General features: G+C 42.8%; 1 protein-coding gene across 3 annotated transcripts in view; it reads right to left on the bottom strand.

Moving 5' to 3' along the window:
- PLCB1 (phospholipase C beta 1) overlaps positions 1 to 7,857 on the bottom strand; it is a 401,428-nt gene extending 393,571 nt beyond the window's left edge. For 2 of the 3 annotated variants that reach the window (XM_061461564.1, XM_061461566.1), the window contains exon 1: positions 7,391 to 7,856. In XM_061461564.1, the coding sequence (XP_061317548.1) occupies positions 7,391 to 7,489 (99 nt within the window). In that variant the 5' untranslated portion in view covers positions 7,490 to 7,856. Of the gene's footprint in view, positions 1 to 7,390 lie in introns of all 3 variants that reach the window. The other variant, XM_061461565.1, reaches the window with a different exon arrangement.
- Positions 7,858 to 26,107: the final 18,250 nt, after the last annotated feature.

The following is a 26,107-nucleotide window of genomic DNA, read 5'->3' on the forward strand; positions in this document are numbered from 1 at the left end:
CATGTCACACCAGTCTGTACATCAGTGAATCACTTTCTAAAGGGCTTTTAATTTCACCTTTAAAATCCCCCATCTTTTTATTTGTTGACTTAGGACCAATATTCTACTTCCCTCCAATTTCACAGCCTCAAACGAGTAATGTGGTTGTTCTATACTTATCCCATTAAGTTGCCTCCCAATTGGCTCTGCAACCTCAGACCCTGCATTAGCAACATTCTTTTCACTTTTAAACAAAGAAGCTTCAAATTTATGCCCACAAAGTGCCTCAGAGAACTTTGGGATCCTTACCAACCAGGCTCAGAAGACCAATGGGCAAATCCATATTTAAGTGCTTGTTGGGTAACCATTTCAAGGTCTGATTTTAAGCGTGGGTCCCCCCTAGACTGCATGTAACATCAGCCAGCAAAAAGGGCCACCTCCATTTGAATACTACTGACCAATACAGAATATCATACAAAACCAGACCATGAAGAGGGTGGAAACTTTGGCTTAGTTCCTTCCTGATTCTTTGCCCATGCTTCCTGATCCTCAGAGCACCTCCATGACCAGGCTGTGCATCCAGAAGCCTTCACTGAGTGGGGGGATAAAAACCTACATGTACCCTGCCAAAGAGGGCTTAAGCTCTGGTTGAGCAAAGGTGTAAGGCTGTGGGCAAAGGTGTGGGGAGAGTCCCTACAAAGAGTTTTCTTGCCACCCCACAAGCCAGGGGAATGATAAGCTTGGAGGAGTGGAGAAGGAGCAAAGGAGAAGGGATAACCACAGTTTACATGTGATCAGCAGATATATCAGCTGTTAAATTCCATAATACATGGGGTTTACTCAGACTGGAACTAAGCAGGATTAGCCAGACAATTAGCACTATGAATTTCTTTAGGCTGACAGCTGAACTGTGGGCGACACAGAAACAGTACCTGTCCCCTGGGTTTGCAATGGACCCCTGAAATGATCCAGAAGGATAAAGATGTCCCCTTTACCAAGGGTAGAAGGGGCGAATCTGCCATGTAAAGACTGCAAGAGGGAAATGTTGGAGAAGGTGAAATGAATGCTGGAGGTTGGACGCAGGACAAATCCAACAAAACTGGAATTGAGTTTACAGGACCCATAAAATGAAAAATCACTTGTTCAACAGGAACATGCATGAAAATACTCTTCACTATTAGAGTGGTTAAACCCTGGAGAAACCCTGGTGATGGCACCACAGGACACGAGTCATCATTCTTCTAATTGCAGACCAACTTCCTGCAAGTTGAAGAGCCACCTTGAGCAGGCTTGCTTCTTAGAAACAGACTGCATGGTCTGATTTCTCAGGATGTCCATATTTTGGGGATCGCTGTAGCCTTATCACATGAACACCTGATTTGTCTGCATGAATCCTTATCTGTTGCAAAGTATGCAGTCAAGAAAGAAGGAATAGAGGGGGAATATTAGAGCAAAAGTACCCAAATGCCAACCAGGAAGATTTTAGCTCTGCCAAAGAATTCTTGCATGATGCTGAGCAAATGATTTGAACCAGTCTGTTCATGGGCACAAAGTCTGTATTCTAATTTTGAGGGAATAGTGCAATTGTATTTCCACATTTCATTTTCTCATTTTCAGAGATGCTGAGCCCAAATTCATCTGAAGTCACTGGGGAGGCATCATGAACATCTGACTGTATGGGGCTAAGCAGCCTGAAAATTAGGTCCAGGGTATCTAATCACAGATTAAAAATGAGGAGCTTTTTATGTTGGTCTCTTTTTTTGGACCTACAACATCACAACCGGGAACACGTTCTGTCTGATGGGTCCTTGTGAAAACAAGTTTAAAAGTGCTTATGAATCATTTAGTTTATAATAGATAAAAGACTTCATAATGATTAGTTAACTGCCTTTCACTACAGCCTTTGTTATGAGGTCTTGAGCATTCCCATATTAAAGTGAAGCAAGCATACAATGCACAAGCTAAATGTGCTGTTAACTTCCCTTTTATGAAGAATTCCTCACTTACAGAGCTGTTTTCTGGTTTCAGTTTCCCCACTATCTCCCAGTGCTCCAAAGGCTCAGAGTACAGTAACACAGATGTTATCTGTGACTTCAACACGTGAAGTCTTCATCAGACCTTGAGGCAGGCAGCTCATCATTCTGCAGGGGATATAAACCTGTCGTCGTCCCGTTCGTCCCTCCCAGCTAAAGTTAGCAAGAGCTTTCCAATGGAGTTAATCAAGTTCAGGCCTTCCCCTTCACTAAATGTTAACTGCTGAGACATTTTAAACTCAATCTGATTACCCTCTTATGCTGGAAAAGACCAAAACCACCACTTAGATAAAACACTGATATTTGTTTACTACATAAAGATTAGCAATAAAGAAACAGCAAAAAAAACCTCCAGAATCTTGGATTAACTTCTTCCCTCCAGACTGAAAGCATTGAGAAAAAAATAAACTCTCTTCAGTTTATTTAGCTTCATGCACACAGAACAATGGGCTTTCATTTGTCATGGCCTCAGTAATGTGCTCCAGTGACAGGCTTAGGCAGGGTTTAAACACAAACAAAAAAAAGGCAGGAAAAAAAAAAAACACATTACTTGAGCATCAACATCTTCAAATCAATTCGGAAGATTTCCAGGTTTTTTTTCTTTCTTTGATCTCAGCTGATCCATAATAATGATGCTCTGATGTTATATTACTTGTAAGGTTAAAGGGGATGTAGCTCATACTCTCGATAATCTTCTTTAAAAGATCCTAAACAAATAAAGCCCCAAAACTTTACATTGCGCTCACCAGCTCAGCTCAGCTATAAAGACTAAGGTGTGCTCAAAGAGAAAGGCATTAAAATAGAACTTAAAGGACCAAGGTTCGTGTTTGCTGCTCGCTGCAATACCTGGTGAGGTGCTGTAGCCACTAAATAACGCTTATCAGGAAGGCTGTTTCACTAACTAAATATTTAGAGAAGGAAATATAGCTATAAAATTGGAATAATGTCCCTCAATATAGGTAGAGTTTTATTACCTTACTGATATAGCTAACTTTTGCAAGTATAAAGTAAACAGTTTAAGGCACAGAGAGACCAGTTAAATTCTTTATGCAAAGTACACATTATCACTAGGGAAGATAAGAAAGCCTTTAAGCAAGAACTGAAAACAAATCTATTTTTGAATATACACCATCACATTAACTTGCTGCAGTGTGCCAACTGCTGCTCTTAGAAAACATGAGTTCAGCTGTGCTCTGGCTGTGGAGCTATTTGCTCACTCAGTTATGTCTATCTTGTTCCCACTGCAGGCCAGAGAAAAATAAAGGGAAAAAGGCAGCCAAGGTTGCAGCCCCTTCAGACGTCAGCTCAGTCCTCAGAGAAGTCACCCTTTATGCTCAGGTTTCATTAACCTTCTCAGCTAGCAACACATTCTGCTCCATTAAGTTCAGCCCCCTACAAGAGAGCTTCACCCGTGGACCTAATAGCATCCTTTTTATTTATTTATTAAACTGTTTTCAAACTCTCATCAGGAAGAGCTCTTAGAGCCTGCGTTTCACTGCAGCACAGTGGATCAAGTCAGTTCTTTAAGCCCTCCCTCTCTCTCACAGCTATAGCTTCTCTCGAGGAATAAGTGCATCTGTTCAAAGACCAGACCGGTACTTAAGAGACTCAGCATCTCCTCCCCGTAGTAAGGTAGAAGTGGTTATAAAGGCTCAGCTGAAGACAGCATGAAGAAATATGACTTGAAGCAGCAAGTGCTCAGCCAACTAGCATCTTAAACCAGACACACACATGCGTACAAAAACCCCACCTAAGCAACCAGTCACTTCTAGCTTTTAACTATACAAACATCAGCTATTTTTGTCCAGTGTCTTGTGAATCCAACCCATGTATCAAGAGCAAGAGTTAATTCTAAAATTTGTTTTCTGACCTGTAATACTGTTATAGAATAAATCAAAACTGGTGTGAGGAAAAGCAGAGTGATAGGACAGCAATCAGCTGTTTGATTTGGTGCTTTATAACCTGACCCAAAACCCAATTCATGAATAGCCTGTAGTAGGCATTGGCTGGTGCAAGTGGTATTACGTCCAACCCCATGTACAGAAGTGCAAAGCTGGATATTTTTAATTAATCCTAATGCTTTTACAATTTAGAAATGGAAGATGGTCTGCAGAGGAAACAGAATGTCAAGCCTCCTGAGCTGTTTGCCTTCCACCTGCCTCTATGTGAACCTGAGCAGTTGATATAGGCTCTTCCTCTCCTCTTAGCAAAGCTCAGGCAAAGTGTTTCTCATCCAGATCAGATCATCATCACTGGATGAAGTTCACATGTAACACGTAGCAGACTTCACTGCTGTTCCTCAGAGAGAAGGTCCATCTAACAGCATCAGTACCACACCTAATAAAGCAGCCTTACAGTTACTAACAAGGCACAAAGCTTCTAGAAGGCTCACAATGGGAAGTCCACGGGTAGATTGGATTTGAAGCCTGTATCGCTTACAGCCTTTGTCAGATTGTTCTGCACACCATGCTGCAGCATCCTTCTAGAAGCTGGCAAATAGTCTTTAACAACTGCTACTCAATACACCATGAAATTCCTTACACGCCTCTGATGCTCTGGTTTAAATCCTTCCAGCATTCCCATTAAAAAACCTCCAACACTACTTTTCAGTGGTTTATAACTCAGCTGAAAGAATTTTGCTTTGGGCTGAAACTTGGTACAAGTCATAGGAATTCACAACAAACACTGTTTGGCTTTCTGAAATGCAAAGCAAAGTCAATGGAGCCATCTTTAAACGGCAAAACAAAGCAGCAGGGCAGTGTACCATGGGGTATGTATGCCTCGGACAGGAATCAATGCTGCCCTAGTGCAGCAGCAATGCAGAACCGAACTTCCATCCTCACTTGGAAACAGTAAATAGGAAATGGTGTGTAACAAACATCAGTATGAGCCTCGCTTTCCTGAACAGCCCTGTTAGCACAGCCCAACCAAAGTACTCATTATGGTCAATTCTATTTTACTGTTACATTTGGTAATTTACTATTACTCATTACAGCCTATTGTTTCACTACAGAGTTTGTGCATGCCTGTTTACATGAGAGACCACAGAGGTTCACATTAATAATCATCATTGTTTTAAAACCCCTTCAAGCAGATGCATTTGATAGAAAACAGACTCTGAAGCAGTCATTGGCTACTCAATGGCAAACACTTTACAAAGTCACCAAATATGAACCTGTCTGAAGACCTTCTTACAGCCAGGGTGCCAAGGGAGATTTGTTTTTCATGAAACCTTTGATTTCATGGGGCTCCCACTGCTGAGAAGCGACAAGATAGGGCTGGGGGTGGAAAACACACACATATACACACAGTGCATGGTGAACAGTGAGTTAATGTTGGTATTCTTCATCACACAGTGTGGCTAAACTAAACACACATCAGCTTTCACAAGGTTGCTGCTGAAAGCACTCACTAAACACAACAGGTCTCTTCCTCATCTCAGTCACACATTCCAGGTGATACCTGTGTATCGCCCAGTAACACCAACCTGAAAGGCTCTTTTTTTTAATGCCAGAATTTATTCTGTATATACTAGATACTCCATCTTTTATTACTGCAGCCTTTAGGTTTACAACTGAAAAGCTTTTTTCCAATTAGCCTATAGCAGACAGGTTAGGCACTGAACATCCACCGTGCATGGAGAACACCTCCCTCAAATCCTATGTATACGATATGCTGCTGGAGAAATAGCACTTAAACTATTAACTTAAACCATTGCCTATTGCTTAGACTTGCAGTCTGGGGACTTAAATCACTCTTAACTTGACCTCTGTATATACCTGTTGAAATTTCTTGGTAACTTACCAAAAATCAAACAATAATTGGAATGCCAAGGTTGATATTATCCTGCCTTTTCCTATACTAAGGAAAATAGCAACTGAAGGAAAACATTTTCACAGGCAAGTCATTCAAGCTTAGCTCCTAAACATGAAGCCAATGTTTACTACTGCAGACAAGGTCAGGGTGTTGAGCATATTAAAACTATATTAGTTTATTACTGTAACTATAACTTTACACCACAAGCTGTTGGGTTTTCTAGTGCTCTTTCTCTCCTTGAGAGTGTTTACCACAGGTTTATAGAGGTCAGGCTCACACATTTGGCTGCTGGACAGGCTGAAAGCAATGGCAAAGCAGCGATACATAACAAGACAAGAGCAGTTGTTAAGACACACAAACTGCTCCTTCTCCCTCTCACCGCTGTCCCTCCAGTTGCTGCTGGGGATGTCTTTCACAGAGCCAAATTTGCAGCAAAACTTGAGCTGTGTTAAGGCTCTCAAAACAAGTTATCCTCAACAATCCTCCTGGCATTCAAACTGCCTTCTTTCCCAAGCACTCCTCTAGCACAGCTCGAGCCTCTCTGTGCCCCTCTGTCTCCACTCACTGTTCGCAGACAGACTTTTTGGGGCACAACTGAGCAACAAACACCCAATGTTGTGTTATAAGAATAAGGCTAGCAGAGAACTCGTCCTGTTTTCCTTGTCAGCAGCACAGCAGGCTTATTTCTAGGCTCTGAGGAAAGGAAAGCTAGACAGAGAAAAGCTACCTTTCTCTGAAACAGTCCCGGGCAGAGCTTGGAAGTGAAGAAACCAATCCCAGCTGCTGAACAGCTGTGCTACCAAAGGTAAAGTGAAAACCGCATTTCTCTCCTATGTGAGGCAATGCAAGCATAAAGGGTTAGGAAGCAGCAAGTGGTAAAAGGACAGCAGATGTGATTTTGAGGCAAGTCTCATGACCTAACAAGCCGAGAGAAGAACACCTTCTCTAGAGGAAAGAAAATGAGCGAGGGTACCCAAATAGCAAGCCCTGTGCGAATACATACAGGGCTTGACAATCCCACCACAGTGACAGAAAAGGTGAGAAGGGCAGGAGCCAGAAGGGAGAGAGGCTGGGAGGAGGAAACGGGAGATAGAACAAGACAGATAGGGAACAGGTTGAAACAACTACGCTACGACGACAGAGATGGCAACGTGCACAATAAAGCAAGGGAGGCAGGAGAGTTAAGACACTCGCGAAAGGAGCCAGCTCAATACAGCTGGCACCGGCCAAACGAAGTGAGCCCAGGGAACCTTCGGAGAAAGTTTGCCCGGCGGACGGCCGCCGGCTTAACAAGAGCCCGGACTCCAGCCCGGGCGGGGACATCGACCGCCACCGGCCGGCCGCCAACTCCGGCGCCGCTCAACTCCCAGCGACCCGCACCTGCCCTCATCACCGGGCGCCCTGCGGGCTGGACACCGCCGCTCCCCACCGCCGCTCAGGGCATGACCGGGCCGGCCGCGGGAACCCTCCTGCCCGATCGATGCGCCGTGCGCGTTGCATAACCCCTCTGTGTCCCTGCCCCGTGTGGGGCACTGCGAGGCGAAGCGGGAGGAGCTACTCACATCGTCCCACTTGACGAATTTGATGCCCTTCTTGAGGGTGTCGGACACGCAGACGGGCTTGAGCTGGAGAGCGTGCACCCCTGGCTGTGCCCCGGCCATTTGCACCGCATTGACGCGCTCCCCCCCCGGAGCGGAGAAGCCGCGGGAGGCGGCCGCCTCAGGAGGGACGCCGGGGCGCCGGAAACCGCACCGGGAAGCGAGGCCGGCAGCCGCGCTCGGCGCGCCTGGAACGGGCAGCGAGGCGCTGCCCGTGCGAGAGGCTTCAGTGGCGCCCGCGGAAGGACCTGGCGCGGCAGCAGCCGGAGCGAACCGTGCAGCGGCACATCCTCTATATACGGCCGGCTCGCCACGCACGCACACGCCCGCTCCCTCTCTCTCTCACACACACACTCACTCACGCACGCACGGGCACGGAACGACCGGCGCTGCCCGCTCCGCTGCGCTCCCGCCCCTCCTTCCTCCCCGCCCGCCAGGCTCGGCCCCCGAGGTTCCCCCGCGCCGAGGTCAGCGCGCCGCGCCGGCAGCACTGCAGCGCCACCTGCCGGCTGCGGCCAGCGCGGCACCCGCCGCGGGGCCTCGGGCTCCTCTCGCAGTGAGGGGCTGCTATGAACCCCCCCAGGGGTCTCGGTTCCCCAGGGGCCACCAGCGCCCCGCAGTTTGTCTTCCTCGCAGTACGGTCACGGCAAGCCCTCTCAGTGGTCCCGAAGCGAGGAGGACAACAAGGAGGTGCTTGGAAATGCACCGAGAGGCACGCATGGACCTGCATTAATGCCTGAGAAGGGAGCAGCCGTGAGTGTCTGTGTGGCTTGTCCTGTACCGCGGTACTTCTCACCAGCGTTAGGCCTCAGAAGGGGTGAGTGCATGGGATGCCAAGTGCAATTTCAGGGAATAGTTACAGCGAAAGTGGAGCAGAAGGGCAGTGCCAAGCCTGCAGAATGATGGATGGGATGCCAAACGAAGAAAGGCTCTTTACGTTAGGACAGCGGCACATAAAAATCCTATCAAGGCTTCACATTTTAAATACTCAGAAATTGCTTCACCAAAGGTTTTTACTCTCATAAGATGGTCTTCCTCAGAATAAAGAAACATGACCTTAATTCACAAAATATAAAGATGACAAAATGTCCTCTCATCCAGCAAAATCCTAAATCCAAGAGTTTTATGGAAAGGTTTTTGAAGAACAAAGTTACATGTGCTCCACAAATGACCTCCTCTCTGCTACAGCCCCTGTGCGATCACAGCAGAGATAAAGCATCAGATGATGCAGCACATGAGATTTCTGATTTCTCTGTGGAGGTTTCCAACTAACCCTTATGATTTAAGGGCAGAGGGGCACACTTCTACTATCAGCAAAGCAGATGGGGTAGCAAGCAAATCTTTGAAGACAAATTGATTTTGTTTCAGAGGAACGGTATTTCACAAAATATAGGCAAACTGAGTGGGGAGAAGTTTGGGGCTTTTTAATTAAAAAGCTACAAAACTGGCATATTGGGTTCCCAATTCGCTCTTACTGTTAGTTACAGACTTGGTAAAGCTCTTCTCTGAGCCTCTTCCAACTTCTTCCCCTTCAGCAAGAAACTTTTAGTGGGGGCTGAATCTGCTCCTTTCTGACAGTTCATGCAGGCAGCATGTACTTTTGAAGGCCAGTTAATCCATTTAATCTATTCTTTATGCTTATCAACCTTCCATGCAAATGTGGGTGTCACATCAGCCAGGGGAAAGTCTGCGCTCTCACTGCTGTGCTTTCATTTCCATGGCTTAAACAATAATGAAGTCTGGGTTTGACTGCACTGACCTAAGTACAGGATTGTTCTATGATGGGGTAAGGGAGATTTTCAGTATCATTTGCGCAGCTGCCTTTGCATCCCAGCATATAGTATTCAAAAGAATAAAAATTTAATAAAAATAGTAAAATCCCCCAGAAAATAAGAGCAAAGAGCACTGACACTACATTATATTCAATCCCTTAAACACATGTATTCACTGCAGGGTACTGAAAGCAGCTGTTCAGAAGATGTAAAATGACCATGGATGGTGGCACCTCTGTGGCATTTCTCAACAGGGCCCTAACACATTTTCATCTGCCCAAGTCTTCTTTACAAACGTTGTTAGGGAAATCAATTGCAATTTGTGATGATACCTCATATACTCCTGGCGATTTATTAGTCTGAAGGTGGAAGAGGTGATCCTATAGATCAGTGTAGGCTCTGATACTGGTCTCTGCTATTTCAGATACAAAGTACTGTTTGGAGCAATTTTGTGGCTTTTCATACTTAAGTATCTTAATCTGATGGTATTTGGCTGCAGAGAAACATGCCTTTTCTGTGGCAGATCTCTAATGGATTTTACATCAAAAGGAAGGAGCAGCACAACAGGAAATGGCATTTTGACTGTGCCTTTTAAACAACAGCTCTGGAAAGTGCTTCTGATTCAGCCTTTGCTGAAATCCTGGGCTCAGTGAAGTTAGTGGGAATTTCAGTTTCAATGTGGAAAGCTAACTCATGTGTTACTGCTATTGCTTAATTAGCATCTGCTCCAGCTAAGAATACATTTCTTGGTACATAGTACATGTTGCAAACACATTCACTGCATGGCTGAATTCAAGCGTTCTCTTCCACATAGCATGAGTTCAGTGACATGGGAACCAGCTGCACTTAGCAGGATCACTACACCCAGAAAGAATACAAGTACCTTATCATTAGGTGGTTGGACCACATCTGGCAAAAGAAAAACCAGGCACCTTTCTCCAAATGTGCAGTAAGCCACACTAAATACACGAAGTATTACGCGTATCTTCCATTTCTTCTTGACTTAGCCCCTTTTAGTTCTAAGAAATTCAAGGGCAGATGTGCTATTAGAACTAAACTCGGCAGTGAGCTAATTCAGATAGTTATGCAGAGTTGTACATTTTAGGTGTGAAACACACTGGTCTTATATTGCTGCAGGAATTGATTTCTGGATGCTTTCTTTTGTGTAGGTTCAAGAATCTCAGCTTAGGCAGTAAAATAATTGCCTTATGTAAACAATACAAGTTACTTGAAGGCAATATCCCTATAAAGCATTATTCCTTATATAACATGCCTAGGTACCAATATTTCATTCCCAGGGGAATCAGCTGAATACACAATCTGGTTTAGATACACAAATGGAAATGTATGTCAACAAATAGGAGAAAGGAGCAGTAAGTGATTTAAATAAGAGATGGTGTTGACCAAAGTCAGGTCAAATAAAGACACAGCAAGAGCTATGCTGGAAGTGTATTATGAGGTGATGTGAGAAATGCATTAAAATAAAATTTACTCTTTGAAATCTGATTGCAGAGAAGTATATAGGAAACATATCTCAATGTCATTTGCTATCCTCAGTTTATTGGTATAAGTCTGCATTTTGAAAAGAAGCAGTGGCCTCAGCCTTGAAAATGCTTCAGTGCAATGATGCACCATACTAAGAGTTAAACGTAAGTGGCAGCATTGGCAGGATTTGGGATTAAAGATAAACTCAGCTCCACCAGAAGCATATCGTCCTAACTGCATTTTAAATTGGGCCAAATTACACTTTAATTATCAGTGGGAGCTGGATCATTAAGCTCTACGAAACCACTCTCTGGAAAAGAAATATAGAACGTATGACCCTATCTTTCTGCTAAAAGCTCAGTCCTTCTGAGAACAGCAGAACTCAAACCTTCCCAACAGGACAATTGCCACAAGGCACAGTGGAACTGCCTTGTGTGGCTGTTCTGTTAAGAAATGAAACCTGCAAAATGCAGTAGCCCCAAAAGAGATCATAATTTGTTATAAATCACTCATTTACTAACTCACCTGTTAAAGGAATAATTCCATAAATTCACAGCCAGTGGCCACTGGGTTATGTTTATATTTCATTTGATGCATGTACTAGATGTCACACGCACACAACAACAGCACTCAGATATACCCTTTATGAGCGAGGCTGATAACTTATGTGGCACAGCCACTCAATCAGGTGACTCCTCAAGAGTGAATATAAAATTCTGGCACACAAAACACCACCATAGCAACAAAGACAGCCTGGCAACAGCAGCTGCTGCACGGGAAAGGATTGGAAGGGGAGGGGGAATCTTGTACAAAAGTCCATTTCCTGGCAAAATCATTTTTTTCCCTTCGTATCATCATCACAAATGTGTGTAAAATCCTGGGAGAATAAAGATGAATGCACAATGTTTGAAATTACAGCACAAGTAGCGTCTTTGTGTATATGAAATGACCCAGTCACTGCTACACTCATGTTTTAACCTGGATAGATTGACCTGACACACAGCTGACACCTATGAATGATCTCTGTGCCCCAGGAAACAGTCCATGTTTCTCTGTACGGCACCCTATATGAGGAAGAATAAACCCCTGATGGCTTGGACAAAAGATGCTGTCAAACAGAATTCCTCACCCACTGGCACCCGAGACCTTCACCATGACTCTTTTCATGTCATAGTGAGATTAATTGTTGCATCAGCTTTGTGTGTGTCCTTTTCACGGGTGCATTTCATATGTAGAATCTGAAGCTGAAACTGATCTGGATGGAAATACTTACCTTTTACTCAGAAACTTTCCTCCCCCTCACCCTGTCACAGCCCTGAGGGCACTAATAAGCTACATAGCTGTTCCTGATCAGTTCCTCCCTGGGAGTGCCCTCACCCATGGCCCAGGACCCCATTTAGTCTCAGTCTGGTGTTGTCAGTCCCTGCCCCAGTTGATGCTGCAGGATGCCAGTCTCCAGCCTGGCCATGTGTCCACTGCCCTAGGCCCACCTCATGGCCTGACATCCCAGCCTGGCCTCAGCCAGGATGATATAACATCCCCATTCCCATGGCCCCACCGTCCTGGTGCTGTGTCTGACACTACTTCCCTTCACTGGTCTTGATCCAGACCTCTGCCCACAGGCTGACATCCTGTGCCAGCACCATGGAGGTGGCCTGATATCCTGGGCTGGGGCTAACCACTAGGCCTCCCTTGCTTTTCACTGGGGGTGGAGGCATGGGCCCTGGCTGGCGAGGTCCTTCCCTGCTGCCTCTTCATTCCATGGGACTCCTTGATAACCACTGGCCCTTGTGGTGCCCAACACTTCCGGCTTAACTAACCTCTATGTTAATAAAACTATTACCAGAGAAAACTAAATTAATGCAATACTAGCACATTTAAAATCATAGGACAAAAAGTGCATTCCCTGGAAAGTGTGAATTCATCTTTTTCATGTAGTATAACCTGCTCTTGCTTCCCTGTTCAGTTTATGGCATAATACTTTTTTTGCAGGCTGTTACAATCAGTCCATAAAACTTATAACACAGTGAACAATGTTGAAGTTAATTGTGAAAGCCTACCAGATTTGTTCAGTCACAGCTTGTATAGACTGCCAAAGGTCCACTGACTTCAAAGCTGTGCCTTTGTTTATACCAGTGTAATCATAGAATGGTTTGGGTTGAAAAGGACCTCCAGATCATCTGCGCATTTGGGGAAGGAATTGTTCCTAATCTCCAGTCTAAACCTCCCCTGGTGCAGCTTGAGGCTGGCTTTTCTTTCCTGTCACTTGTTACTTGGGAGAAGAAACTGACCCCCACCTCACTACAACCACCTTTCCTGGTATCTTTTGGACTCATAATGAGACACAGCATAGGCTTTCTCTGGATTCCCTTCCATAATAATTGCCACAAAGCTGTTATGTGTATCGCAATGACACAGCAGTATTGGCTCCTAGGAAAGAGGAAAATAGCCCTCAGCTGTATTTCCTATTAGCAAAGTAGAGTTGTGTCCCATGGAAGGTAATGAATTTAGGCCTAGGCTGTAAGTTTAATACAGTTTTTTTACAAAAGAATACACTAAAGCTGGAGCCAGGATGGATTGGATGGCAAGAGAGGAGATTCTGAGTCTGTTTTCAGATCTGCTGCAATCTTCTTTCCTTAGACTCAAATAAAATACTTAATCTTTCAGGTCTCTCTAGATGACTCTGTTGCCCATTTACTTCCTAAAGCTCAGCACATACAAGCCCTTAATTTCTAGAGACAAGGGCTAGGTTTAAGTAGCCTAGAAATGAAGGGTCTCTACACCAGCAGATATATTTAATTTCCACTCAACATTTATAGAAAGGTGTATAATTCTCCCAATTATAAGAAATGTAAGGAGGTATTTTGTGTTGAGTTTGGTGCATTGGCAATTTGACAGATTCTCAGTTTTATGCTGTTACTTTTATAGATTTCCCCAGTGCTGTTTTGTCTTTTGACAATCCTCACAAAGCAAGCCAAAACGACTTTGATGGTCCCTTATCTTAAAGTAAAGCAGCTTATCTTAGATTTTATGTCTGATACAATCCACTAACATTCTTCTCTATTTTTAGAGGTATTCCTACAGTACACAATCCTGAATCATCACAGACTCTCATTCCCATTCTGGCTATTTTACAGAACTTGCAATTGTAAAGGGTAGAATTCCACAACTGACAAAACATTAGTCACAAAGCAACAGAACACCATTTACGTATTTGAAATCAGTTGCTCTAAACTATACTTCTAAGACTTGGAGCAATTGTGCTGTGACGTAAATGTTGAGCCACAATATCTCTTAGTATGAACTGTAACTCTAGATGGGAAAAAAAAGCCAACCAAACAACTCCCAGTTGCGTTTCATAGAATCACAGAATGGTTTGGGTTGGAAAGGACCTTAAGATCATCCAGTTCTAACTCCCTGCCATAAGCAGGGATGCCTCACAGCAGACTGTGTCACCCAAGGCTCTGTCCAGCCTGGCCTTGAACACTGTCAGGGATGGAGCATTCACAGCTTCCTTGGGCAGCCTGTTCCAGTACCTCACCATCCTCCCAGTAAAGAACTTCCTTACACCTAACCTGAACTTCCCCTGTTTAAGCTTAAACCCATCACCCCTTGTCCTATCACTACAGTCCCTAATGAAGAGTCCCTCCCCAGCATCCCTATAGGCCACCTTCAGATACTGGAAGGCTGCTATGAGGTCTCCACGCAGCCTTCTCTTCTCCAGGCTGAACAGCCCCAACTTCCTCAGCCTGTCTTCATACGGGAGGTCCTCCAGTCCCCTGATCATCCTCGTGGCCCTTCTCTGGACTTGTTCCAACAGTTCCGTGTCCTTTTTATGTTGAGGACACCAGAACTGCACACAATACTCCAGGTGAGGTCTCACAAGAGCAGAGTAAAGGGGCAGGATCACCTCCTTCGACCTGCTGGTCACGCTCCTTTTGATGCAGCCCAGGATACCGTTGCTTTCTGGGCTGCAAGCGCACACTGAAGACGGCTCATGTTCATTTTCTCATCAACCAGCACCCCCAAGTCCTTCTCCGCAGGGCTGCTCTGAATCTCTTCTCTGCCCAACCTGTAGCTGTGCCTGGGATTGCTCCGACCCAGGTGTAGGACCTTGCACTTGGCATGGTTAAACTTCATGAGGTTGGCATCAGCCCACCTCACAAGTGTGTCAAGGTCCCTCTGGATGGCATTCCTAATAACGCTGTCCACAACAATAAAGCTCAAGATAAAAGCTATTATGTCCTATCCAAACTCTTACATTGCTTAATCATTCCTAATTTTAATAAGGGTTTTTCAAGATTTACTGCATTCCCTTGAAAAAATAGAACATCATTCACCAGGTACTTGAAGTAACTGCTGCAGTAGTGTAGGATTTAGGTTAAAATAATGAAGCTGGAAATACAGGTTCAGTGAATGGTTTGGTTGATGGTACTGTCACTCTGTGGCAGGAAAAAGCACTAACAGGTAAAGCACTTGGCTGTCTGGGAGGCAAACTGCTCTAACAGGATGCCTGCTGAGCAATCAGAAACAACATTTACCAACCTCCCAACCAGCAGACATTGTTAGGAAGCATAAAGGCATTGTCAGAGAAAGGCAGGAGGTTAAACGGAGGAGGAAAAATGCCTCTCTTAAAGAAGACCACAGGCTACAAGTCAGTATTCATGAGCAGAACTTAGCTAGCAGTAGGAGAGGAAGAAACAGCCAATGTCTATTCCATAACAGCACAAGATCACCAAACAGTGCTGATCACCTTACTCCCATTTTCTCTTCACACTTTGCATCAGACACTAAGCTCCAGAACACCAAAAGTCCTCTTGTTCCAGGAAAAGAGAGACAAAAGAGAACAGGTCAAACTGAAAGGGTCTGATAACATCTTGGTTGAAATCATTATATCAGCTTTGATTAGAGTTCAAACAGGCCCTTTGAAAGCAAATAACATAAATTATCTTGCAATTATATTTTCTATGAAATTATGCAACAGTTTTGATGAACCAGCTGATGATTAATTTAGGATTCAACATTCATTCTCCCTGTAGGCTTGTAAATATATAAAAGGTCATGACATACCATTTTGAATAAGGAAGAGCAATTATTATAAAGAAATCTAATGTTTCAGAGCAGGCAGCAGAGGCAGAACTGTGATCAAAACAAAGCTACAGGTGAACATCACAGCCTGTAATAAAGAATACCTCTAGACTTCTCTGAGTGCAGTGAGATTTGCAGTAGTCACAGGGAATATCTGGCACATGCATTGACTTGGATTAACATTTCCACCACCAGTGTTGTCCGTATTTCACAGCTATCTGCAAGCAGACTGCTTATAAAATTATTCTGATTGTAAATGCCAATTAAAGTATATGTTTTATTTACTCAACATAATCACCAAGAACAATAGACACTATTTGCTTCTCCAGGGCCAAGAATATGTTAACTTCTTTAGAATCTTGTAATACACCAAGAATTCAACCATGACTATAGCCTCATTTTGCACATACACATTGTTGGCTGTTTGGACAAAGACTGTTTATTACTGTCTAAGTCAGCAAGAAAGAGAGGAAGTGTGCTCAGGGTGAGTATTATCACTCCCCTAAGAGACCAGGATCTTACAAGAAGTCTTAGAAAAGCCGAAAACTGAGTTCAGATTTCCAAGAAGCCTAATCAAATACTGTTTTCTCTGCTCTCCTACATGCCTCAGCACTGATAAAAACCCACAGATGTTTTAGATATGATGCAATAGAAAGAATTAACAGAGCAGTATAGGGTGGGGGAAAGGATCTTGTGCTTAACGTTATATAAATGTCAACTGATTAGCATTTGATATTATTTGGTACCAAGCTTGTCAGTAAAATTCTAACTATTGATACTATCTCAAAACTGACATAATGGGAATCTTGATGAAGTATTTGAATTAATGCTGCCTTGCAGACTGGCTAAGTAAAAGTGCATAAAGGAAAGCAGAGGAGAAACACAGGAATGTGACTTCAGCTTGGCATCTCAAAGTCACCAAAAATGCAGTAATGTGAGCTCCTCACTGCAAAGCCAGAGCAGCATCAGTCCTGCTTCAAGAGAGCTTCAAATTCATGTGCCTGATCATACACAGCACTGATCTTTCTTGGCATTTCATTGATTTCCATTGAGCTATAAGTACCGATTTCTTCTTGGTATCAGTTCATAAAAGGTGATATTCACAGACAGAAATGGGACATGGGAGCTCAAGAGGCCCTTAGCATGGAGGCTGCATCTATTTACTATCCAGAATTTTACATGAAAATTAATGGTGGTCATTATTTTTGATAGGAGATGTAAAATGCTAACATATGACTCTATAGATGATCTTTAAGATCCCTTCTAACCCTAACCATTCTATGATTTGCACAAAGGTAGGCTCTACAGTGAGGGAAGCAAGCATTTCAGAGTCAGAGCTCCTTAATGCCTTCCTTTCTCTACCACTCTTCAGCGCTAAAAACCTCCTCCTATGTCAAATAACTAATCTAAAATACGGACAAGGGTATTACCCGATAAGCATTTTGCAAGCTGTTTGTGTATGTCAGATATTAGCCTGACAGAGGCATGTATGGCTGAAGTACATGGCAAATCTGTGAGGGACAGAAGATGCATCTTCTGCAGGATTCTGGATGCTGCTGCCAAAATGCGAGTTTGGCCCCAAAATAGGAGTGAGGTTTGGTGACAGGAGAAATGAATTGGCCTTGTCTTTTAATACTTCAAGCTGAGAGACAGAAGACATCATCTGGAGCTGGTGTTTTAATCATACCAATGTACAACTGCTACATTTTCAATGGTTTTGCTGTATTCCCAAATAAAGGTTTTCTTGTTTCAGAAATCAAGTTAAAGCTTGAGTAAGAGGGTGCCTGTTAAGATAACTGGGGAATGTATTTGGTGATACTTGACATTTTGGCAAAAGGAGAAGATTTATCCTTAGGTAGCACATACTACATATAATAACTATTTCAATTTGGCTTGTGCTGCTTCCAACAGTTCAGCTTCAAGAGGCTTTTCTGCATAACTTTTAAATCTCAAAGCTTAGGAAGCAGATAGAAGTTAGATTTTCATTTTAATATATAAAGTTGTGTACTCTAATGAAGAGTCTTGACCTCTGTGGAAGCCTTCTTTCTAAGAGATGCAGACAGCCACAGCCCACCTCTAATGGCAGCATTTCCATGGCCTGAGAAAAGGCTATTAGGAATATGCTGCCTTACAGTGCTATAAAAATGAGTTAAAAGCCATTTTGCTGCTGGGTATTTTGTATCTACAGCTACTCAGAAAGAAACTTGTGGTCTCATAAATTTGAGAGAGGGAAATGGGTACAACACATCTTTATAGGTACAAAATGAAAAAAGAAAGGTTGCTTTATGTATAATATATAAGATCACCAACAGATTTCAGTATATGAAAATACTATTAAATATTTAAAGGGTTATTATGTGTCCCTTAATACTAAATGGTTGAAGATCAGCTGTGCATGAAAAACAGTGACATTACCAAAGTGAACTGTATCTATTGAAGATACTGTGTAACTGTAACAGAGTTGCCGCAGTTGTGTCTTTGGGGATATTTTTGTTCTAACTTCCCAATCCTGGGTGTTTAGTTGCCTGCAATAAACACCCCGTGGGATGACATTTCTCTGTCTTCCTGAAGCTACACTTTCGGAAATGGGCATGCCATATGCAAAGGGACTGTTTTGCTGTCTGGTGGATTTGTTACACTGCATTAGTTAATCTGTGAAGACTCTCCAGGGCTAACTAGGTTTGACACGGTGGCAAACAGGGGTGCTTTGTCTGTGCCATAGCATACAAATGAGTTTCCTGAGATACACTAAGAAATTACTACACTGCATTCATGATCATTTCCCATGGCACCACTATTCATTCTTGATTAGCTCCGCTTCCTTTACCTGTATCACACATTTGAGTCGTATTTCAGGTAAGTAACTTTGGGGGTAGATAAGTATTAGTGAGGTGTCTGAAAAACATACTCACATTCCCCCTCCATTTGTAATTTAAAAGCCAACCATTCTGGTACAGTTATAGCCCGCATGGAATAAGAGGCTATCAAGCAAAGTGCTGCCAGAACCTTTGAAGGAAATTTCATAGCATCCCTACACCTCCTTCTGCCCGTCCCCACATCACTAAGCAAGAGAAAACTTTATGTTCTTCTGTAGCAACCAGTGCAACCCACCACAGTACATAGAAACTGTTTAGATACTCACAGATTACGGGGAGGTTGCGTTTTGAAGCCCTTACCCTCTAAAAAGCTAAGCTTGAGCCGCCCCAAAGGCCCTCTAAGCCATCCTGGCTGAGTGTGCTGAAACAGCTCTGGAGCACTCCTCAAATACATCCAGCTGACACTGCTGCATCAAAACCTGAAGAGCTAGGTCTTAAAGATGTGCCTGATTTTGGCAACAGAGTCAAACATGCTTGGAAGCATGGGAGTAGTCACCCAATTAAGACAATCCCTGGGCTTCCTAGTAAACTGGTATATAGACCAGTGATTAAGGAACATAGTGATCATCCTCGTGCAATTAAACACACTAGTATTTGTCTAAATTCAGGAATCTGCTTGTTATAAACGTAATTGCTGTGGTCTGTGACCCATTAGTGAACTATTTCATATAAAACACCATAATAGCCTTGTGATTTAGACTCACTATTAAACACTCTTTCCAACAGCAGTAATTTGGCAGTGATTTGCTTGTTGTAAGCGTTCAGTGGAGAACAATTTCCTTGCAGTCAGTAATTGCCACATTTCAAATAATTCTAGCTTTTTAGTATCAATTTTAAGGGAACTTTATGAAGAATTACATATGAATATTCAAGAAGGATTGTATTAAAAATACAACTGGCAGAGTACAATATATCAGATTAAAAGAGAAAGATCCCTACTCATTACAGTATACTTCTAAAATATAGCAATAATAATTACTTTCATATTTCAGAAATAAGGCACCTAGCACTGACACTTTTATTTACATCAAACTTATTCTCAAGTTATCAAAGTCTTTGTAGTATGATTCTGATATATATTATTTTTAGGTTGCACTTTGTTTGCTTCACTCCAGGTTTAGCCTTGATGCTTTTTCACAAATCAATTCCAGCTAAAAGCTTCCTCAATGACAATAAAAATCACAAGCTAATACATATTTGCTGCAGATAACTTGAAAGTCAACAGGCACCTACAGCAGGTAAGTTTTACACAGGAGAACTCTGAAACAGGAAAGAAAAGATGGACAGCCAGAGCTTGCTTCCATTAACAGCATAGGTTTTCCAACTGTTTAATCAGGATGTACCCCAAGTTTTGTGGCTTCATATGACTGAAACTCCTGAGAAATGTATTATTTTGAAAAGCATGAGAATAGTACAAAAATGGTGCAACTTCAAGAGGAACAGCAGCTTCAGAACAGCAGCTTCCATAGTTTGCAAGATTATGAGAGGATGGCATGAAAAAGCCCAAAGGGATACTGAAAGAACTGACTATAAAACTGTACAGTAAAAGCATGTATAGTAAAAGCCTACTGACATACATAAAAAGCATATACAGCCTTCAAAATTTCACACAGAGTGGAAAACAAGAGGTGAGAGTACGAGCATTTACCACAAGTCTTCTCCCAGTAATATTTTCATCTTCCTCCATTAAAAATAATTGGCCACTTAGAAGTAAACCAATGTCCTCAGGTGATAAGAACCTCTACAAAGCAGTAATAAAGGAGATTCTCCATTCTTTATTGGATGCAGTGAGAAACGTAGTGAAAAAAAGATGAGGAAAAGGCTGAGGTACTTAATGTCTTCTTTGCTCCCTGAGCTGGGAGACAGGGAGAAGAATGAAGCCCCCATAATCCAAGGAGAATTGGTCAGCAATCTGCTACACCACTTAGACACAAACATGTCCATGGGGCTGGAGAAAATCCATGGTACTGAGGTACTGAAAATCCATTGGTACTGAGGGAGTTGGCAGAAATGCTCACTGAGACGCTTTCCATCATGTATCAGCAGTGTTGTTCACCAGGGAGGTCCCAGTTGACTGCAGGTTTGCAAACGTGATGCCCATCTACAAGAAGGGCCAGGAGGAGGACCCAGGGGACTACATGCCTGTCAGCCTGACCTTGGTGCTAGGGAAGGTTATAGAACACCTTATCTTGCTTGACATCATGCAGTATGTACAGGACAATCAGGTAACCAGGCCCAGTCAAGATCAATTTATAAATTCAGGTCCTGCTTGACCAACCTGATCTCCTTCTACAACAAGATCACTTGCTTAGTGGATGAGGGAAAAGATGTGGATGTTTCTACCTAGACTTTAGTGAACTCATTGACAGTGTTTCCCTCAGCATTCTCCTGGGGAAACTGGCTGCTCATAGCTTGAACAGATGTACTGTCTGCTGAGTAAAAAAATGGCTGGATGGCTGAGCCCAAAGAGTGGTGGTGAGTGAAGTTAAATCCAGTTGGCAGCCCATTACAAGTGGAAGCTGGTGAAGGTTCTGGAGCACCAGTGTGATAAGGAATGGCTGAGGGACCTGGGGGTGTTTAGTCTGGAGAAAAGGAGACTCAGGGGAGACCTTACCGCTCTCTACAGCTATCTGAAAGGAGACTGTAACAAGGTGAGGGTCAGCCTTATTCCAGGTAACAAGTGACAGGACAACAGGAAATGGCCTCAAGTTGTGCCATGGGAGGTTTAGGCTGGATGTTAGGAAAGTTACTTCACCAGAAGGGTTGTCAAGCATTGGAACAGGCTGCCCAGGGAAATGGTTGAGTCACCACCCCCTGAGGTATTCAAGAGACATGTAGATGTGGCACTTAGGGAGATGGTTTAGTGGAAGACTTGGCAGTACTGGGTTAACAGTTAGACCTGATGTTCAAGGACTTTTCAAACCTTACCAATTCTATGGTTCTGTGATTTTGATTCATAACTCTCAGAGATTCAGAAAAAAATCCAGCTCATTTAGTTAATAAAATATCATATTCTTACAACCAGACTGTCACAGTCCCAGTGATTACACAAAAACAACTTCTGAGACAAAACATGACAAATAAAAAAAGGCAGAACCTGAGACCTAACATTTATGGCAATAATTTGGAAAAATGACTAAGCAATCGTGATCAACATACGAATCATCAATAGAAACACCATCTGTTACTGGGACAACGACAGGAAAAGGATAACACCACCATTATAACAAGTCCTAGCCCATCTTTTACTCCTTTATTACATTTGGAAGACCACCCCACACTGAAGAGTATATCATTATCTGAGGGGTACCCCGAAGCTTTGAACTTCTATATGAACAGAAAGGCAGATACTGATATTGATAAACAATCTGATTTGGAACAGCATTTGGTAACTGGTAGAGATGTCAGAAATGAAAAACTGAAACAACACAGGCTCTGCCTCCCAAGAATCCAGACTTGCACAGAATATCAAGACAGTAGCTAATCCTATCAAATACTGTTTCTGTTTAATGCTATTTATCAAATCAGTATGACCAACTGGCAAAGGAACGTAAGCATGATTATAGATATTCCTGTTCTGCTGTCAGCTAGTAAGGATGCTGATTTTGTTCCCTACTTTCCATATTTATGTTGACATGAATAAACAACACGTTCTAATATACCAGTGATTTAACCCTTCTCCTTCGTAAGCAAGGAATTTTAAGATATAATTATAAATAAAGATTTAAAATTTGCTTAGAGTACAGAGTTTAGATGTATAAATACACAACTAAAATGTTTACTGCTGCTTTAGATTAGATACTTCTAATCCGTTTCAATGTTATTTAAGGAGACAGAAAATATTCCTCTAAAGTTTTTTCAAGGGCAGTATTTAAAGCAGCACAAAACCTGCTGCAATTACTGCAAGGCAGCTAAAACTCATCTGCTTGTGTGTAGCTAAGTGGGATTAGGGAAACACTAGACCAGATCTGCACATGCTCTGTGCCTGAATTGGATCAAGACTTTCACAAGACCTCTGATACCCAAGTTAAGGATTCCCAGGTGGTCCATATCTTCATGGGCACTCAGTGCCATGGCCAGGTATTTAACAAGTTAGACTATATGAAGAAATTTGGCTCTGATTTGGATGCTGAGCTATTCTTTGAAATGGAACTCAATAAACTATTCAACATCTCTGACTTAACATCCTACCTGCCTCAAGGATGGGAGCAAGTAGCCACAATTCAATTTACATTTGCTTTAAAGCTTTCTGGGTTCCAGGATACTTTTCCTGACTTTCACATTCCAGTGGCTATGTTTTCATTAGTAATACAACAGAAAGCCACAGTGTAGTACTCACACACGTGCCAGCATGCACACACACCACCAACGGGGGAGTCCCCTACTCGCTACACTCTACTGACAGTGCCCTACCTTGATGCAGGCTACTCCTGGTGTCCACCACAGGATGCTTGGCCAAGCCCAGGTGGGGAGGTATTGGTGCTACAGGAAAACTTCTGGCAGTGCCAAACCCAGTTCTGGCAGCTGCTGGTTCTGCTTCAACATTTCTTCCTCATTGTTGCAAGTTCTTAGGATCTTTTGAACACTACTTTTCCATCTGATGCCTTCTTTAGCTCTGAAATCTCTTGGTAATCCTGACTGATGGCTGTCTTCCACATTCAGCTGAGTGGTTTTGGACAAGTGTGCTCACAGTCTTTTTGTGAAGCCCAGCCACACACCCCATTTAGGCTGCTGCTCCTACCTTGGCAGGTAGTGTTACCCAGGCTGTTTGCCATGGGGAGGCTGAGCCAGCACACTGCGTTCTTCTAATGCTTGTGGATTCAGACATTTACAAACAAGCCTGGATGAGCTGAGATGGTTTACACTACAGGCAAGAATAGGGGAAATTGTTATTGCTTAGTTTAGATTTCTGATAAAAAGCTACAGATGGTCTTTCTCAATGACTTTTCTGCATAGCTCAGCCTGTTTGGAGCTGCTAAGTACCACCACACTTAATATCAAGTTTATTATACCACAAAGTTATGACTCCTCCTGCATCCACGTGGTGTTTCAATATCCAAGCATCTATACTGTTTCTGAGGGCAAAACTGGAGCTTTCTTCTTTCCTATAGAATATCTAAGGACCATTTTGAGGTGGGACAGTCCTTACCACAGGTATGCAAAGCTAAGAATCCAGGAAACTGCCTTCCCTTGAAGCCATGCTTGAGTTCTTTCCCCTTCTCCCACCTTTAGTTCCTCTACTCAAACAAACATACGCCTTGTTCTCACACAGAACACTTGCTCCTCACACAGAAGTGCCTGAGAAATGATAGGAATGCTAAGTGGCATGTGAGATCATCTTTGAATAAGATCGAGCCTGAAAGCTCTTCAGAACTTCAGACTTCCTCTTCCATGTCAGCCCCAGCTACTGTGACCACTCATTTATGCTAATGGACTTTGATGGGAACTTCTCTCATCAACAACTTTTAATGCCTCTTCAAAGTGTTTCAGATTCATAATAGGCCCTAATAGTGTTGGGAACCAAAAGACATCAGGATGAATTATGCTTTCACAGTAACATTATACTGTCATTCTCTCATTGTTAGAACTTTAAAACAGTAGCTAGGGTTAGAGTGACTCCAAATGCACATCAGATCCTGAGCCATTCTGAGATCCTTTTAGCTTTTATTATGACTTGGTTTACTCTGCAAACACAACTTACTCTAAAATCTAACTGTAAGGAAACAGGAATTGGACTTTAATGTGAATATGAAAAGCCACAGCAATGTTGACTAAATAGCATTATGAAGAAAGGGAATTCATTCTTATGATCCCATCCCATGATTATACTACTTATAATAATATTACAATAATGTCAGAAGAATCCATGCAAGCCAAGATTTAGCCAGAGGTTCTTGAAATTGAAAATCAAACCAAACTAAACCACTGAGGGAAAATGAACTTTCTGCTTTCTTTAGGCAGAAGAAACCCCAATCAGGCAGTTACGGCAAGCTCAGTCAGAGAGGCAGCCGTAACAGTACACAATAACAGGCAAGAGATTACCTCTATTCCTGCAAGCTTGGACATGGCGAAGAATAGATGGATCAGAGATAGGTGCACATCTGCACATTCCAAAATGCACAAATCACAGAACAGCTTGGGTTGTAAAGGACCTTAAGATCATCCAGTTCCAACCCCCTGCCATGAGACCTGGTTGCTCAAAGCCCTAAGACAGCAACCCAGAACAGTTTATGGTACACAGCAGCGGGACCTTACCAGGGTGGCATTTAGCAGCTACTTCATTTGAACATGGAAAGAACCACTACATGCTGATACACAAGTATTAGGGAGGTTTGAATTAAGAAGGAGCCCCTTTTAATATGCAGAGTTGTAAGCCATGAAAAACAACAGTGTGCTCATCTATCATATACAGACTGACATATTGAAATCCTTCCTAAGAAGGATGCAAAACTTAGCATTAAATGGTGATACAGCTTGATTAACAGAAGCCACAAGGTAACTAGGGTTGTATTTATAATGCAAAGAATATAACTAAGGGCTAGAAGCCACTTACTGTGCCTCGTGTTTCTTACTGGTTGGCTCTAGCACTTCACAGAAGCTTGGGAAACATTGGGATTTAGAATGGGTTAGATCAAACAAATCTGCGCCATCAGTTCTAATGGCATTCATTCAGTTCTGCCCTACACTGAAAATACACCCCGCAACACTGAAAGAGCAAATGAGAATACCAGTTGCAAGTGCAGACAGCCAGTGGAATGACACAGAAAGAGGAGGTATGTAAAGGTTTTTATACTCGTGCCAGTTTAGAGCCTACAACATGGCAATTTTGAGGCTTTAGAGGCTTTTCAAAAAGGACATTACCCACTTGCTGAAAAAGTCAGGTCTGCTGGTGGCAAACACAAAAGAAATAGAGCCATCTAAAGTTGTTCTTCCTCACTTCTGTAGCACAGGGCAACAAGTTTGTTCAGTAAAACCATAACTGTTTTTCCCACAAGAAGAAGACAAACTGCCTTTAGAAGAGGTGCATTCCTACAGCCCTAGGTAATTAGCAAACAGAAAACTGTCAGAAACTGTTGGCAAGCCTAGGCAATGGTGACTCACAACAACAATTTCACAGCCAAGAAACTTTTTCTATACCTCTTCAGTCCCTCCTTTCTGTTATGTTCCATGTGGCTTTCAACTTTTCATTTGGGCATGTGCAATTGCATATCTTGTGTGTGTTTTGGGAGTACAGAAGTGAACTGAGTGAGGTAAACTTATAAAGAATAAATAAAACCCCATTCCCCTGGCAGCTGTGAGTACTTGCTAAGCACCAGCATGACCTTCTCAGCGTAAAACATCTCAGGATGCTTTTATTTGATACTTATTTGCTCATCTCTGTTAACCTGTAACATCATAGAATGACGGAACTGTTTGGGTTGGAAAGGACCTTAAGATCATTTAGTTCCAACCCCCTGCCA

Source organism: Pezoporus flaviventris, unplaced genomic scaffold (genome assembly GCF_033815535.1).
Source record: "Pezoporus flaviventris isolate CSIRO_AGI_PZ_B2104156 unplaced genomic scaffold, CSIRO_AGI_Pfla_v1 ptg000031l, whole genome shotgun sequence".
NCBI classification, from domain to species: Eukaryota; Metazoa; Chordata; class Aves; order Psittaciformes; family Psittacidae; genus Pezoporus; species Pezoporus flaviventris.